Below are 15879 nucleotides of genomic sequence, written 5' to 3'. Positions count from 1 at the left end.
CCACTTTGAGAGGAAGTATATCCTCATTCGGTGTACGTCTCACAAGCTATCAACATCAGCAGGAGCAGAATAAGTTATCTGGTACCGTAAGTAGTATCCCATTATTCTATTAATACTGTATACATTGTGATTTTGACAAGGTTTATCAGACTTTTAGAAGGGTCAAGGATATGGTTATGTGTGAAATGGGATAGAATACCACTCTTATAGGACAGGATTAAACTGGATGTTTCATGGGTGTAGTTAGGAAGTTAGTTGCTTCAAGTAGGAGACCCTCATGAGGCCGTAAAACATGACTCAAACAGAAATCTAGAGACAAAAAGTAAACATTGTCGTGAGAAGATTAGTGAGAGGAAAGAGGAAGTGTAGAAAAATAATGACAGAAAGTTGCATATATACAGAGTGTGTGACTTTCTGAATATTTATACAGTTTTCATCTCCGTTATTCAGCACCGATACATAAATTGGGTGTGCGTCAGCTCATGCTTTTTACAGTTAACAGAAAGTAAACATAAAGGACAGACAGTATATCGCTTCTGTGTGATAAATAAAAATCATCAATCTTCTGGTCCTGCAGGAATGCAGGTTTGGACTCATGTTATTCACTCAACAAAACAGTGTAGGTCTACTGACTGAAATAAAGGAACTCAACTGTATAATAAATGTCCTATTTTTTACATTGTCCATTTAAACTTTTGTTGTTGAATTATTCTGGTTACTTTTCTTCATTGAATAGGGGCCTTTATTTAACCCGGTAGGCAAGTTGAGACAAGATCACATTTACAACTGCGACCTGGCCAAGATAAAGCAAAGCAGTTCGACACATATAACAACACAGAGTCACACATGGAGTAAAACAAACATACAGTCAATAATACAGTAGAAAAATAAGTCTATATACAATGTGAGCAAATGAGGTGAGATAAGGGAGGTAAAGGCAATAAATAGGCCATGGTGGAGAAGTAAATACAATATACAGTGCCTTGCGAAAGTATTCGACCCCTTGAACTTTGCGACCTTTTGCCACATTTCAGGCTTCAAACATAAAGATATAAAACTGTATTTTTTGTGAAGAATCAACAACAAGTGGGACACAATCATGAAGTGGAACGACATTTATTGGATATTTCAAACTTTTTTAACAAATCAAAAACTGAAAAATTGGGCGTGCAAAATTATTCAGCCCCTTTACTTTCAGTGCAGCAAACTCTCTCCAGACGTTCAGTGAGGATCTCTGAATGATCCAATGTTGACCTAAATGACTAATGATGATAAATACAATCCACCTGTGTGTAATCAAGTCTCCGTACAAATGCACCTCCACTGTGATAGTCTCAGAGGTCCGTTAAAAGCGCAGAGAGCATCATGAAGAACAAGGAACACACCAGGCAGGTCCGAGATACGGTTGTGAAGAAGTTTAAAGCCGGATTTGGATACAAAAAGTTTTCCCAAGCTTTAAACATCCCAAGGAGCACTGTGCAAGCGATAATATTGAAATGGAAGGAGTATCAGACCACTGCAAATCTACCAAGACCTGGCCGTCCCTCTAAACTTTCAGCTCATACAAGGAGAAGACTGATCAGAGATGCAGCCAAGAGGCCCATGATCACTCTGGATGAACTGCAGAGATCTACAGCTGAGGTGGGAGACTCTGTCCATAGGACAACACTCAGTCGTATATTGCACAAATCTGGCCTTTATGGAAGATGATCCAATGATCCAAAACATAAAGCAAAATCTACAATGGAATGGTTCAAAAATAAACATATCCAGGTGTTAGAATGGCCAAGTCAAAGTCCAGACCTGAATCCAATCGAGAATCTGGAAAGAACTGAAAACTGCTGTTCACAAATGCTCTCCATCCAACCTCACTGAGCTCGAGCTGTTTTGCAAGGAGGAATGGGAAAAAATTTCAGTCTCTCGATGTGCAAAACTGATAGAGACATACCCCAAGTGACTTACAGCTGTAATCGCAGCAAAAGATGGCGCTACAAAGTATTAACTGAATGGGGGCTGAATAATTTTGCACGCCCAATTTTTCAGTTTTTGATTTGGTAAAAAGTATGTAAAATCCAATAAATGTCGTTCCACTTCATGATTGTGTCCCACTTGTTGTTGATTCTTCACAAAAAATACAGTTTTATATCTTTATGTTTGAAGCCTGAAATGTGGCAAAAGGTCGCAAAGTTCAAGGGGGCCGAATACTTTCGCAAGGCACTGTATAGTGGATTTATCGGTGGTGACAGAGTTTCCTATCCTCAGTGCAGTGGGCAGCTGGGAGGAGGTGCTCTTATTCTCCATGGACTTTACAATGTCCCACAACTTTTTTTAGTTTATGTTGCAGAAAGCAAATTTCTGCTTGAAAAAGATAGCCTTGGCTTTTCTAACTGCCTGTGTATATTGGTTTCTAACTTCCCTAAAAGTTGCATTTTACAGGGGCTGTTCGATGCTATTGCAGAACACCACAGGATGTTTTTGTGTTGGTTAGGGGCAGTCAGGTCTGGAGAGAACCAAGGGCTATATGTTTTCCTGGTTCTAAATTTCTGTGTTCACAGTGCATGGAGCCCAGAGTGGCAGTTAGCCTAGTGGTTAGAGTGTTGAATAAGTTAACCCACTGTTCCTAGGCAGCCATTGAAAATAAGAATTTGTTCTTAACTGACTTGCCTCGTGAACTAAAGGTAAAAAGACCCACAATGGCAGTTGTTCCTGAGCTGCTGCTGGCCACTCTGAATGATTTGGGTAAAGCAGTGCAGAATACATTTATGTGAAGGCGTAGAAGGTTTCCCTCAATGCATCCCAGTGAGCCGGCTGGAGTACCCTGGCAGAAAGGACACTTCAATAAGATGGTGGGGACCTACCAACCTGAGGAAGCTGTGAAGATTACACTGGAGATCCTGATGAAGGTGAACCAGAACCAACTAGCTGAAATGTTAAAAAATATATTTAAGGGTGATGAGAAATACGGTCTTTGCTTAATTACTGGCCTAACACTCTTAACCACCTCTTTTTAGGGAATTTATGAAATATCATTATTTATCCTGTAGAATTAGAAAGATTATCTCAAAGTAAACTTTTCGAGAGTTGTATTACAGTAACTTGCTTTGAATTAACTTAATCTACCATATTTTCTACTATAATGTTTTTATCTACCATCTCTCTGTCTCTGTGTCTCTCTTGCTCTCTCTCCCCCTAGATGGCCCTATTGGAGCTCTAGGAGATGGTTTTAACATGGAAGCATCTTCTTCAGGGAGATCTACAGGACGTTTTCAGCCAGGTGTTTTATTTTATCATTTCTCGCTCAGGTCCTCTTTAGGCTTCTTATCTTTATTGACAATAATAAAATGTATGGTTTATATCCACCATTGTGGATATGGTAGTTCTCAATGACATGATTTTGTGCGTTATATGCAGTCAAGTTGATCATTATTAGCAATCTTGATAAAGATTAGCAAAAAATACTACAATACTATAATATATAAATATGTAATATAAAATAAACCATACAAATGTTGAGCTATATGGTAAGTAAAAAATTAGGAAATTTTATACTAATACAATTGTTTAGAGAAATATATATTTGTAACAAGTCATACAAAAACAATCTAAAAAGATAGGGGTCAAAATGATTGGCACCCCTGTTTTCAATACTCCAGCACCCTCTCTTTGAGAGGATAATTACACTGTTACACTGAGCCTTAATCTAAAATGTTTTACGAGATTGGAGAACACTTTGGGAGAGATCTTAGACCATTCCTCCATTCAGAATCTTTCCAGATCCTTGATATCATTTGCCTGCTCTTATGGACTACCCTCTTCAATTCCAACCACAGGATACTGATATGGCCATTGCACAATGTTGATTTTGTGATTATATTGATTGGTGCTTGGGGTTATTGTCTTTTGGAAGTGTAAGCCTCCTGGCAGAGACAACCAGGTTTTTGGCTAAAATGTCCTGGTACTTGGTAAAGTTCATGATGCCGTTGACCTTACGGGCCCCAGGACCAGTGGAAGCAAATCATCTTACTGGGATGAGTAAGCAGTTAGCGGACAGCAGACAAAGCTACAGTATGAGGTCGGGAGCCCTTGGCACCATGGGCTGGAATGCCCCAGAGGTCCTGGATGACAGCAGGAAAGTAAACCCTGTGAGTGGCTCCTGATCTTTACACTGGACCAGAGAACTGTTCAAGTCATTACAGATTCAGAGATAATCCAGAAAGAAATGTGATGAAATAGGCTAATTGGCATTTCCTTACAGGAGTTAAACAGGAATGGCCCATTGCTTGAAGGAACAGTTCACCCTAAAATCAAAGTTGATCTTCTGTTGTGGAGATCAAGCTCCAGTATATTACACATACGTACATAAGAAAGATAGGCACCATCTACACAACCATGGTGTGGGATGTGGACTATGCTCGACATTAGACCACTTTTGGGGATAAAAGATGAACCACTTTCCATCCTTAAGTTTATGCCAGTAAAGTCATATTATATATATATTTTTTTTTTAAATGTGATGGAACCAGGAAGTTTAGGTACAATTTTATGATTGCCAATAGATAATTTGTTCGTTCGACATGGTGGGATCTTTTGTGCCTGTAAAATGAATTATGTGAGAAATGGCAGTGGAAACGGCTTTATGCGCAAATATTGATATAATAACCACCATACTGAAGTAAACTTGGAGTCACACGATGATATTTTGTGTGGTCCTCCCACTACGAATTTGTTGGCTAGAGAGCACATGCCAAGACCAGAGTAGGCACATTTCTATTTAATGCAACAGCTTTTGTGACAAAACTATTGGTAGAATTGAAAATACAATGGAAACACATTCAACTTCTGAGTTTTATTCGGTACATGAAAACTTAAGTGAAAAAGTACATTTTGTGTACACTATGTCATCACACTGATTTTTATCCACAGATTTATATCCTTAACTAGTTTTATCCTCAACATATTTGCTTACTAAATATGCTACCTGTATATGAAATAAATGTTGAGACAGATTAAGTTCACTGTGACTGTTGCATTCATGAGTTTTTAACTTGCACTATATAGTAATTTTCCTATTTAGCTCGTTGGTATGTTTTAGTTTTCATGCCTTGTGGAGAACTAGTCGGCTGAAGATTTCCTGACAGGTAGACTATATTTATAGGATATCTAACTTTAAACCAGGACATTGTGAGGTATTTCAATCTTGCTGCATTATGAGACTTGACGAGGGATTGGTGTGTTTTACAGGTTTTAGAATAAATTATTAGAATGTACTCTATGGAATACTCATTGCATGTATTTTCTCTTGCCAGATCTATGTAAATTCTGGTTGTATAAAGGAGGGTCTGTCAGAGATCTTCTCTGTGCCATAAGAAACAAGGTATGGGTGTCTTTCCAGCTAAATGGAACAACAATACTTTTATGATGTACTATTTATGGCTGGAGGGAAGGAGTGACAGAATTATAATTTGATGTAACCGTGTATGTATAACCTTCTCTGTGCAACAGCCTCGTATGTGTGTTTACCTGATTAAAGATGGATGTTTACATGAATCGCTTTTTCTTTGTCCCCTCCTATAGAAGCACTCTGATTAAATGTTCTCTTACCTCCTCCCTAAGGCATAACTGTCGTTTTCTACCAAACACAGGTTACAGTGCTCAGACAAGGGAAGGGCAACTTCTTTGACAGCTCTGTGATTTGGGCAGGACTGAAATGATGCCCTAACTTTATTCCACAGCTCTCACTCTTCACTATACAGAGAGGACAGAACCCCCAGGTGCTGCTTTGTTCTTCGCCTACAATGCATTTAAACACAGTGATAATGTTGCTTATTTTTTTGAGGTGAGTTGAAAACATGATTTGCTTATGTATTTAGACAGTAGCAGCTCTTTGGCATTAAGCAATTACACACACACACCCCGTGCCCAAGGCCACAGAGCCACTGCAGACACTGTGGCTCTGTCCTGTACTGGTGAGGACCAGGCCTGCATTGCCCGGGAGCCGCCGACAGGGGGAGCAGCAAAACAAACCAGGCTCAGAATGTATCCGTCCTCAAGGTCCCCCGAAGCATCAAGAAGCCAGGGTGGAAATGAACTAGTTTAGGCCATACTGTGTAGTATAGAGATAATATTTTATTTTCACTAGAATCTCTCCTAATGTCAAGTATTCTGAGGTATTTAAGTATTGTACATATTATCTTGAATAACCGGTTTACATATTACATTGACTCTGTACTGGTACACCCTGTATATAGCCTCACTATTGTTATTTTACTGCTGCTCTTTAATTATTTGTTACTTTTATTTTTTATTTATCTATTTTTTACTTAACACTTATTTTTCTTAAACCCTCATTGTTTTAAGGGCTTGTATAAGTAAGCATTTCACTGTAAGGTGAAATGTTGTATTTGGTGCATGTGACAAATAAAATTGGATTTGATGTGTTGGGCACAAAATACTTGGCAAAGCAAGGGAGGAATTATTGTGTTGATGTTTTTGGAAGACTTAAGTTGACAATTTTCACGTCTGCTGCCTCTCCGGCCTCGAGGCCACCAGACTGCTCGTTATGGCACACATCTGTCACCATCATTACAGCATCAGCGCATTATGACACTCACCTGGACTCCATCACCTCCTTTGATTACCTGCCCTATATATGTCATTCCCTTTGGTTCCTTCCCCAGGCGTCATTGTTTCAGTTTCATGTCTGTGAGGTGTTCAATGTTCTTATTATGTTTCATTTATTGATTAAATCACTCACTCCTGAACTTGCTTCCTGACTCTCAGTGCACATTGTTACACAATGGTAGTTTTATTGTGCAATGTTCCCTCAGTGAGCCTATTTGCTGTAAAGAGGTGTATATTTGTGTATAGGTGATGACTTGATCATTGATAAATCATGGGATGGGGACATTGTGCCTTTTAAAATAAAACAGTGTTATATATGTGAGCTCTGTGAGTGTAGATTTCTCTGAAATTGTTTTGCTTACTGCAGTGCAGATGCTGTTGGTGACAGCTTTTCTCTCTGAATCAATACTATTTGAGTGCCTGTCTTCCTGTGCAGGCTAGGACAGATATGCCAAAGGGTGTTTGAAATATTGGGTTCTGTTTTTAATGAAAGTGCATAACTCTTGTTTTCTACCAAGCGAAACTTAACAGTGTTCAAGACAAGGGAAGGGCAACTTATTTGACAGCTATGTGATTTGGGTGGGACTGAAAAAATGCAATTATTTCACAGCTCTTATTCCAAGCTCTCACTCTTCATTTAAACACAGTGTGTTGCTTATTTGTTTAGGTGAGTTAACATTAATTTATCATGGGATATTCCAAATGGTGTTTGAACAACACTTATTTGTGTTTATCTTTTCAGCTATCTTGTCTCTGTTGGGTTGTGCTGTACATCAGACACAAAAATGCCATCTGATTGTGTTTTTATTGCAGGGCATCACCCAAAGTCTTTTTTGCTTGATTCCACAGCTGTGTTGAATACTCTAACCGTACTATGTGTGACGTGAATTTAAACATTGGTCATTGTACGTGATAAAAGTTCAGTGCCGTTCTAAATTCGCTTATTTGTGTTCTATCAGTGCTGAGTTTTAACCACATTAATTTCTTCATGTATTTAGGCGACAGATATTCCAAATGGTGTTTGAAATAAAAAATAGTTACTTTGTGACGAACACTGGTAAAATCATAAATCAAATGTTTATCTTTTCTACTTTTATCTTGTAACTCTGTTAATGTTGTGTAATCAGTAAAGAAATGTGATCTGATACTGTGTTTTTATTGCAGGGTCATCACCCAAAGTTTTTTTTATTTTTTATTTGCTTGATCGCTGGACACACCAGAGCCACATGTTGAATACTCTAACCGTACTATGTGTGACGTGAATTGTAGTAGATAAAGTATGCTTATTGGTCATTGCACAAACTTGCCAGTATATAATTAGTATGCCAAAAGTTCCCGGATGCCGGTATAGTCTAACGTTCTCATTCGAACAAAATATGATTGTAATATACACGCTAGGGCGCTCAACACCAGCTGAATATGGCTATTTCAGCTGTTATCAAAGATGTTCTAGCACAGTTAGTCACTAACGCTCTGGATAACATGTGCTATTTCTGTACTTTAGGGCCACAATGCAATTCTTCAGGAAATGTAAAAATGCCCAGGCCCCTGGCTTCACATCGTTTTCAAATTTGAAGAAAATGGCGAAAAAAAGCTCAAATCAATGCAGGCGAAGTACGATTACATTTAAGGCAGATTCAAATGCATTGCTTTAACTAATTATGAGAAATGTAAAGAAAATGTTGAGAAATGTAATTGTAGAAAGGCATGTTATTCTCTCTCTTAGTAATGTAAAAAACCCAGTTACCCTTTACACGTTATGTTGGCTGACAATTTGTTCCTTTAGCTATGCTGTCCTCACGAACCACATAACATTAAATCAGTATGGACGTTACCGGTATGTTAGCTGGTGGGGGACCGAAGTGGCGCTACCTAACGTTAGTTTGGCTACTTATACATCAAACTTGCCAGTATATTAGCTATAGGCTAACTAACTACTCTACCACAGAACTGAGTAATAGGGAAACGTTTATTGACTTGATTATTCTTCCACGGAGGGACTGGCAGTCCGTCATTCTTAGTTTAGCTAAAAATGGTATAGTCGTGCGTTCTCAATGAACATTCGCTCTGGCTGTCTACTCCGATTCCAGAGCATCCGAGCGCAGAATAATGACTAGGGAGGAGCCCACCTGCAGCGCTCAACACCAGCTGAATATGGCCGGTGTCAGTAAATGTCGGCAAAAAAGGCGTAATTAAATTGTTGCCAGACAGCACAGTTAGTCACTAACGCTCTGGATAACATGACACCTGCCTAACCAGCTCTGTTAGGGCGAGTAGTTGTTACTTTTATTTTTTATTTGTAGCCAAACTAGGTTACCTGGAGTGGCAGGTAGCCCAGTGATTAGAGCGTTGGACTAGTAACCGAAAGGTTGCAAGATCGAATCTCTTGGTTGAAAAGGTAAAAATGTCGTTCTGCCCCTGAACAAGGCAGTTAACCCACTGTTCATTGAAAATAAGAATTTGTTCTTAACTAACTTGCCTAGTTAAACACTCTCATTTGTGACTCGAAGTAGCTGGCCAATGTTAGCTTGGGTGCTTGACTGCCCTTGTAAGGTCAGAAAGCTCAAATCAACCCTTCTCCTCGCCTGAGCATCCAGTGTTTGCTCCGAGAGCGAAACGCTATGAATTTACGAGCGTACTCCAGATTACATTTAAGAACACACACGAAGTTGTAAAATGTCTAACTTGTAATTTGTTATGCTAACTAGCTAGCAAGAGGTATCATAGCAACAGCATCAACTTCTGGTAGACTGGCGAAGAGCTGGTACACTCAACTGGATACTGTTCGTTTACAGTATACTAAAATGAACTAATGGTATGTTAAGTTTGTAGTATACAGTATGTTAGTATGGTTATTCGAACACATGGTTTGGCTACAAGTCATGATAGGATGATTACAATGTATTCCCTTTACATTCCGGGTTATGGGCTTTAGTTTTTTCGTCCATTCTTTGATGAAGGAATTATATTTATTTTCTCTCAACTTATATTCCTTAATGATGATCCAGTGAAACATGTTTTATTCAATCATATCCATTGTCAGTGAATGACAGATGAATAGGTATTTAATATATTACAATTATTAGCTGTAATAGTTTGTGGTAATATTTGATTTATTTTCTAAGTGGAATTAATTTACTTCAGGTGGGTATTTTGTAATATTCATACTACACCGATCAAAAATATAAACGCAACATGTAAAGTGTTGGTCCCATGTTTAATGAGCTGAAATAAAAAAGTCAGAGGGATTTCCCACATGCACAAAAAGCTGTTGCAATTGCGATTTGACTTGCGATTTAGAGCAAAACACTTTGGTGAACTGTTGGAATTATGGAAATAGTATGATTATTCTAATTCTATAGTTAGAATATAGTAGTGGGCACTTTGAATACAGATAGTATTTGACATGACAACGAATGAAAATGCCAAGGAGGTGTTATTGTGACAGGGTAGGAAACAAATAGTTTGTGTTTCCTAGGGGACCCTATAATCTTTGGCTACATTGAATGTTTTCTCTTAGTTACTTCATGTAGGTAACATATTATTGCTTTGCGCATTCCTCTTTGATTTAGAAGATATCGTTACACAAAAAAAATGCAGATAGTGATACATTTATTACATCCAATTTTTAATTATTAAAGTGGCTAGAGATTTGAGTCAGTATGTTGGTAGCAGCCACTGAATGTTAGTGATGGCTGTTTAACAGTCTGATGGCCTTGAGATAGAAGCTGTTTTTCAGTTTCTCGGTCCCAGCTTTGATGCACCTGTACTGACCATGCCTTTTGGATGATAGCGGGGTGATCAGGTAGTGGCTCGAGTGGTTGTTGTCCTTGATGATCTTTTTATCCTTCCTGTAACATCGGGTGGTATAGGTGTCCTGGAGGGCAGGTAGTTTTCCCCCGGTGATGCGTTGTGCAGAGCTCACTACCCTCTGGAGAGCCTTACGGTTGTGTGCGGGGCAGTTGCCGTAACAGGCGGTGATACAGCCCAACAGGATGCTCTCGATTGTGCATCTGTAAAAGTTTTGAGTGTTTTTGGTGACAAGCCAAATTTCTTCAGACTCCTGAGGTTGAAGAGGTGCTGTTGTGCCTTCTTCACCACGCTGTCTGTGTGGGTGGACCATTTCAGTTTGTCAGTGATGTGTACGCTGAGGAACTTAAAGCTTTCCACCTTCTCCACTACTGTCCGGTTAATGTAGATAGGGGGGTGCTCCCTCTGCAGTTTCCTGAAGTCCACGATCATCTCCTTTGTTTTGTTGACGTTGAGTGTGAGGTTATTTTCCTGACACGACAGTCAAGACCCAGGGTCTCGAGCTTAATGACGAGTTTGGAAGGTACTATGGTGTTAAATGCTGAGCTGTAATCGATGAACATCATTCTTACTTACAGTTGAAGTCAGAAGTTTACATACACCTTAGCCAAATACATTTAAACTCAGTTTTTCACAATTCCTGACATTTAATCCGAGTTGAAATTCCCTGTTTTAGGTCAGTTAGGATCACCACTTTATTTGAAGAATGTGAAATGTCAGAATAATATTTGAGAATGATTTATTTCAGCTTGTATTTCTTTCATCACATTCCAGTGGGTCAGATGTTTACATAACCTCAATTAGTATTGGGTAGCATTGCTTTTAAATTGTTTAACTTGGGTCAAACGTTTCAGGTAGCCTTTCACAAGCTTCCCACAATAAGTTGGGTGAATTTTGGCCCATTCCTCCTGACAGAGCTGGTGTAACTGAGTTAGGTTTGTAGGCCTCCTTGCTCGCACATGCTTTTTTCAGTTCTGCACACACATTTTCTATATTATTGAGGTCAGGGCTTTGCGATGGCCACTCTAAAACCTTGACTTTGTTGTCCTTAAGCCATTTTGCCACAACTTTGGAAGTATGCTTGGGGTCATTGTCCACTTGGAAGACCCATTTGCGACCAAGCTTTAACTTCCTGACTGATGTCTTGAGATGTTGTTTCAATATATCCACATAATTTCCCGCTCCATGATGCCATCTATTTTGTGAAGAGCACCAGTCCCTCTTGCAGCAAAGCACCCCTACAACATGATGCTGCCATCCCGTGCTTCACGGTTGGGATGGTGTTCTTCGGCTTGCAAGCCTCCCCCTTTTTCAGCAGTTGTGGCTGCTTTGTGTGATGTATTGTTGTCTCTAGCTTCTTGCCTCTTGTGCTGTTGTCTGTGCTCAATAATGTTTGTACCATGTTTTGTGCTGCTACCATGTTGTGTTGCTACCATGCTGTGTTGTCATGTGTTACTGCCCTGCTATGTTGTCTTAGGTCTCTCTTTATGTAGTATTGTGTTGTCTCTCTTGTTGTGATGTGTGTTTTGTCCTATATTTATATTGTATTTATTTTTTATTTTTAATCCCAGGCCCCCGTCCCCGCAGGAGACCATTTGCCATTTAGTAGGCCGTCATTGTAAATAAGAATTTGTTCTTAACTGACTTGTCTACTGTAGTTAAATAAAGGTAAAATTTAAAAAAAATATGTTAAAAAAATCCACAGATGACACAATCTCTTTTGCACACTACCCTCTTCCACCTGGACAAAAGGAACACCTATGTGAGAATACTATTCATTGACTACAGCTCAGCGTTCAACACCATTGTGCCCTCAAAGCTCATCAATAAGCTAAGGACCCTGGGACTAAACGCCTCCCTTTGCAACTGGATCTTAGACTTCCTGACGGGCCGGCCCTAGGTGGTAAGGGTAGGTAACAACACATCTGCCACACTGATTCTCAACACGGGCCCCTCAGGGGTGCATGCTCAGTCCCCTTCTGTACTCTCGGTTCACCCATAACTGCATGGCCTAGCACTCCAACACCATCATTAAGTTTGCCGACGACACTACGATGGTAGGCCCAATCACCACCAATGATGAGACAGCCTATAGGGAGGAGGTCAGAGACCTGGCAGTGTGGTGCCAGGATAGCAAACTCTCAACATGATCAAGACAAAGGAGTTGGTCGTGGGCGACAGGAAAAGGAGGGCCGAGCACTCCTCCATTCTCATCGACAGGAGCAGGTTGAGAGCTTTAAGTTCCTTGGTGTCCACATTACCAACAAACTATCATGGTCCAAACACACCAAGACAGTCGTGAAGAGGTCACGACAAAACCTATTCCCCCTCAGGAGACTGAAAATATTTGGCATGGGTCCTTAGATTCTCAAAAAGTTCTACAGCTGCGTCATCGAGAGCATCCTGAATGGTTTCATCACCGCGTGGTATGGCAACTGCTCCGCCTCCGACCACAAGGCACTACAGAAGATAGTGCGTACGGCCCAGTACATCACTAGGGCCAAGCTTTTTGACATTCAGGACCTCTATACCAGGCGGTGTCAGAGGAAGGCCCTAAAAATTGCCAAGGACTCCAGCCACCCTAGTCACAGACTGTTCTCTCTGCTATCGCATGGCAAGAGAGACTGGAGCGCCAAGTCTAGGTCCAAGAGGCTTCTTAACAGCTTCTACCCCCAAGCCATAAGACTCCTGAATAGCTAATCAAATGGTTACCCTACTGTAACTATTTGCATTGATCCTTCCCCCTCACTCCCATTTTTACGCTGCTGCAACTCTCTGTTTATTGTCTATGCATAGTCACTTTACCTACATGTACATATTACCTCAATTACCTCGACTAACCTGTGCCGGCGTATGTGACATTCGGCGCATGTGACAAATAAAATTAGAAATTTGATTTATCTGGTACCATAACTACCATCCCTTTATTCAATTCATGCTGTATACATTGTGTATTTTGCCCTTGCAAAATAGTCCCCTTCTTAAGCTTAGCAGATAGATGAACTCTTTCCAGAAACTGTAGTATTAAATAATGCTTTATTACCACCAGTTCGCAGGTACAGCATTAGAAACAGAGTAAAACTTAAATAATAGAAAGAAAACAACCATATAGAGGTTCATATATTTTGTGAAATAGCACAGTTACAAATAGATATCAAACTGGATGGACATCAGAAATAGAGGAAGGACTAAAAACAAAGAAAAATATAACTATTGTAAAATAGATTGTGTCTGTAAAATGTGTATAATATGTATAAACTGTAGGTTGAAGTCGGAAGTTTACATACACTTAGGTTGGAGCGTAGCCTAGTGGTTAGAGCGTTGGACTAGTAACTGAAGGGTTGGAAGATCAACTCCTTGAGCTGACAAGGTACAAATCTGTCGTTCTGCCCCTGAACAAGGCAGTTAGCCCACTTTTTCTAGGCCGTCGTTGAAAATAAGAATTTGTTCTTAACTGACTTGCCTAGTAAAATAAAAATTAAACTCATTTTTCAACCACTCCACAAATTTATTTTCCCAAACATGGCAAGATCAATTACCAACCATGCAGCTATTACAATTTTACGTAAATCCTCTACTTAAACGATCATCCATACAAAATATCATCATGAATTGTAACGCTGACAAGGATTCTTGTTGAGGCAGCAGGTAGCCCAGTGGTTAGAGTGTTAGACTAGAAACTGAAAGTTTGGAAGATTGTATCCCCAAACTGACAAGGTAAAAATCTGTCGTTCAGCGGCAGAACAAGGCAGTTAACCCACTGTTTCTAGGCCGTCATTGAAAATAAGAATTTGTTCTTAACTGACTTGCCTAGTTAAATAAAGGTCAAATAAAAAAAAATATTTTACAGGATATAGAAATGTAAGCAAAGAACTTACCAGTGAGCAATTGACCTTAAAATGATCTCAAACCAACTACAGGAGCCAGAACATTGTGATTTTGGCAATGTTTATTAAACTTTTAGAAGGGTCAAGGATATGGTTATATGTGAAATGGGATAGAATACCACTCTTATAGGACAGGATTGAACTGAATGTTTCATGGGTGTAGTTTAAGAAGTTAGTTGCTTCAAGTAGGAGACCCTCATGAGGCTGTAAAACATGACTCAAACAGAAATCTGGAGACAAAAAGTAAACATTGTCGAGAGAAGATTAGTGAGAGGAAAGAGGAAGTGTAGAAAAATAATGACAGAAAGTTTCACACTTTAAATATGCTCCCAGCAATTAAATGGGTAAACCCTTAGGTTCACTCATTAACTTGTTGGAAGAATATAGAATGTGCAACTTTCTTTCTGTATTTTTATTCAGCTTACTTTCTTTAATCAGGACCTCTTTAAAGATTGGGTATGGTCAGCTCATGTTTGTAATAGGAAAGGGGAAGTGGACATAATGTGTGTAAAGTTTGGTTATCAGTTGTAGGGGATAGCCTATACCCTTTTTCTGTCCTGGTGAAATGTTTAATGCATTGTTACTCACTCACACATTCTGTCTTTCTCTCTCCCTCTCCAGAACAAACTACTTCTCACCATTCTTAGTTTGCTGCCATGACATCAAAAGAGGATGGTAAATGTGACATATTTGCTTTGGGATCAACTCAAAAATAATACTATTGATTTGTGCAAGTTGCAGACAACTGCTGAAGTTAACTTGCTGTATTTGTATATAATTTGTCTACCATGTTTTGTAGTTATAAAATAAAAAGGCATCCTAAAAGATGCACATTGTGAGGAATGATAACAAATGGCATTAAGGTAGCAAGAATCATACTGCTAGAGAGCATTAATACTACACCATTGATATTACATGAACAAATACTACAGTATGATGACAATTTGATGTTGTGTGTGTCGAACCTGAGTGCAGCCAATACTTCCCAGCTTCCTACATGTTTAGTCTTGTCCATTTAGGGCACATACACCAAGTGTGATTGTCTAATATTGTCTTGATAACTTTAACTCTTTCTTTTCTAACCTGACTACCAGCTGCTGAGTTTGTGGATAGACACAGGGCTGAGCTCATCCAGAGGGTTCGCAAGGTGATGCCCATAGCAGATGATCTGCTCAGAAGGGGCATGATCCAATATGAAATGTTTGCTAATATTTCAACTTCCAAGACCAACCCAGGCAAGATGACAGAGGTGTACAAAGCATTGCAGTCAGGAGGGACACCACTTAAAGCAGCCTTCTATAGGATTCTGCTGAAAAATGAACGTCTTCTGGTCATCAATCTGGGTAAAGTCATCTCTCTTCCTCTTTGTGGTGCAGTTTGTGTGACTATTGTAGAATGTGCCATTTTTACACATTTACCATTTGTCACACTCTTCCCCATTCTGTGGGCAAGAACATAGGCTACACTCTGATGTTTGTTTAAATTAGGTCAAGTAGAAATGTAACCCAGTCACACCTCAAAAGTTAAATATGTAAGTCTCTGTAAGTGGATATTATATTAA

The 15879-nt window shown here is 39.4% G+C and overlaps 1 protein-coding gene and 1 long non-coding RNA gene across 4 annotated transcripts in view; both read left to right on the top strand.

Moving 5' to 3' along the window:
* On the top strand, positions 1–6449 carry LOC135554608 (uncharacterized). Of its 3 annotated transcripts, XR_010457706.1 has the most exons (4): positions 1–86; positions 3194–3274; positions 5307–5374; positions 5733–6449. It is a non-coding gene; the product is annotated as an uncharacterized LOC135554608 (long non-coding RNA). The 3 variants fall into 3 exon arrangements; XR_010457705.1 differs by having other exon boundaries at positions 5307–6449; XR_010457704.1 differs by having other exon boundaries at positions 3194–6449.
* Positions 6450–7269: 820 nt separating this feature from the next.
* Positions 7270–15879, top strand: part of LOC135554607 (serine/threonine-protein kinase/endoribonuclease IRE1-like) — a 31473-nt gene continuing 22863 nt past the window's right edge. Inside the window, exons 1-3 of the mRNA XM_064987003.1 lie at positions 7270–7288; positions 14940–14993; positions 15413–15661. Coding sequence (XP_064843075.1) covers positions 14975–14993; positions 15413–15661 — 268 coding nt within the window. The 5' untranslated portion in view covers positions 7270–7288; positions 14940–14974. The remainder of the gene's footprint in view (positions 7289–14939; positions 14994–15412; positions 15662–15879) is intronic.

Source organism: Oncorhynchus masou, chromosome 14 (assembly GCF_036934945.1).
Source record: "Oncorhynchus masou masou isolate Uvic2021 chromosome 14, UVic_Omas_1.1, whole genome shotgun sequence".
NCBI lineage: Eukaryota > Metazoa > Chordata > Actinopteri > Salmoniformes > Salmonidae > Oncorhynchus > Oncorhynchus masou.
The sequence above is the reverse complement of the archived record's forward strand: the minus strand, read 5'-3'. Positions and strand labels throughout refer to the sequence as shown.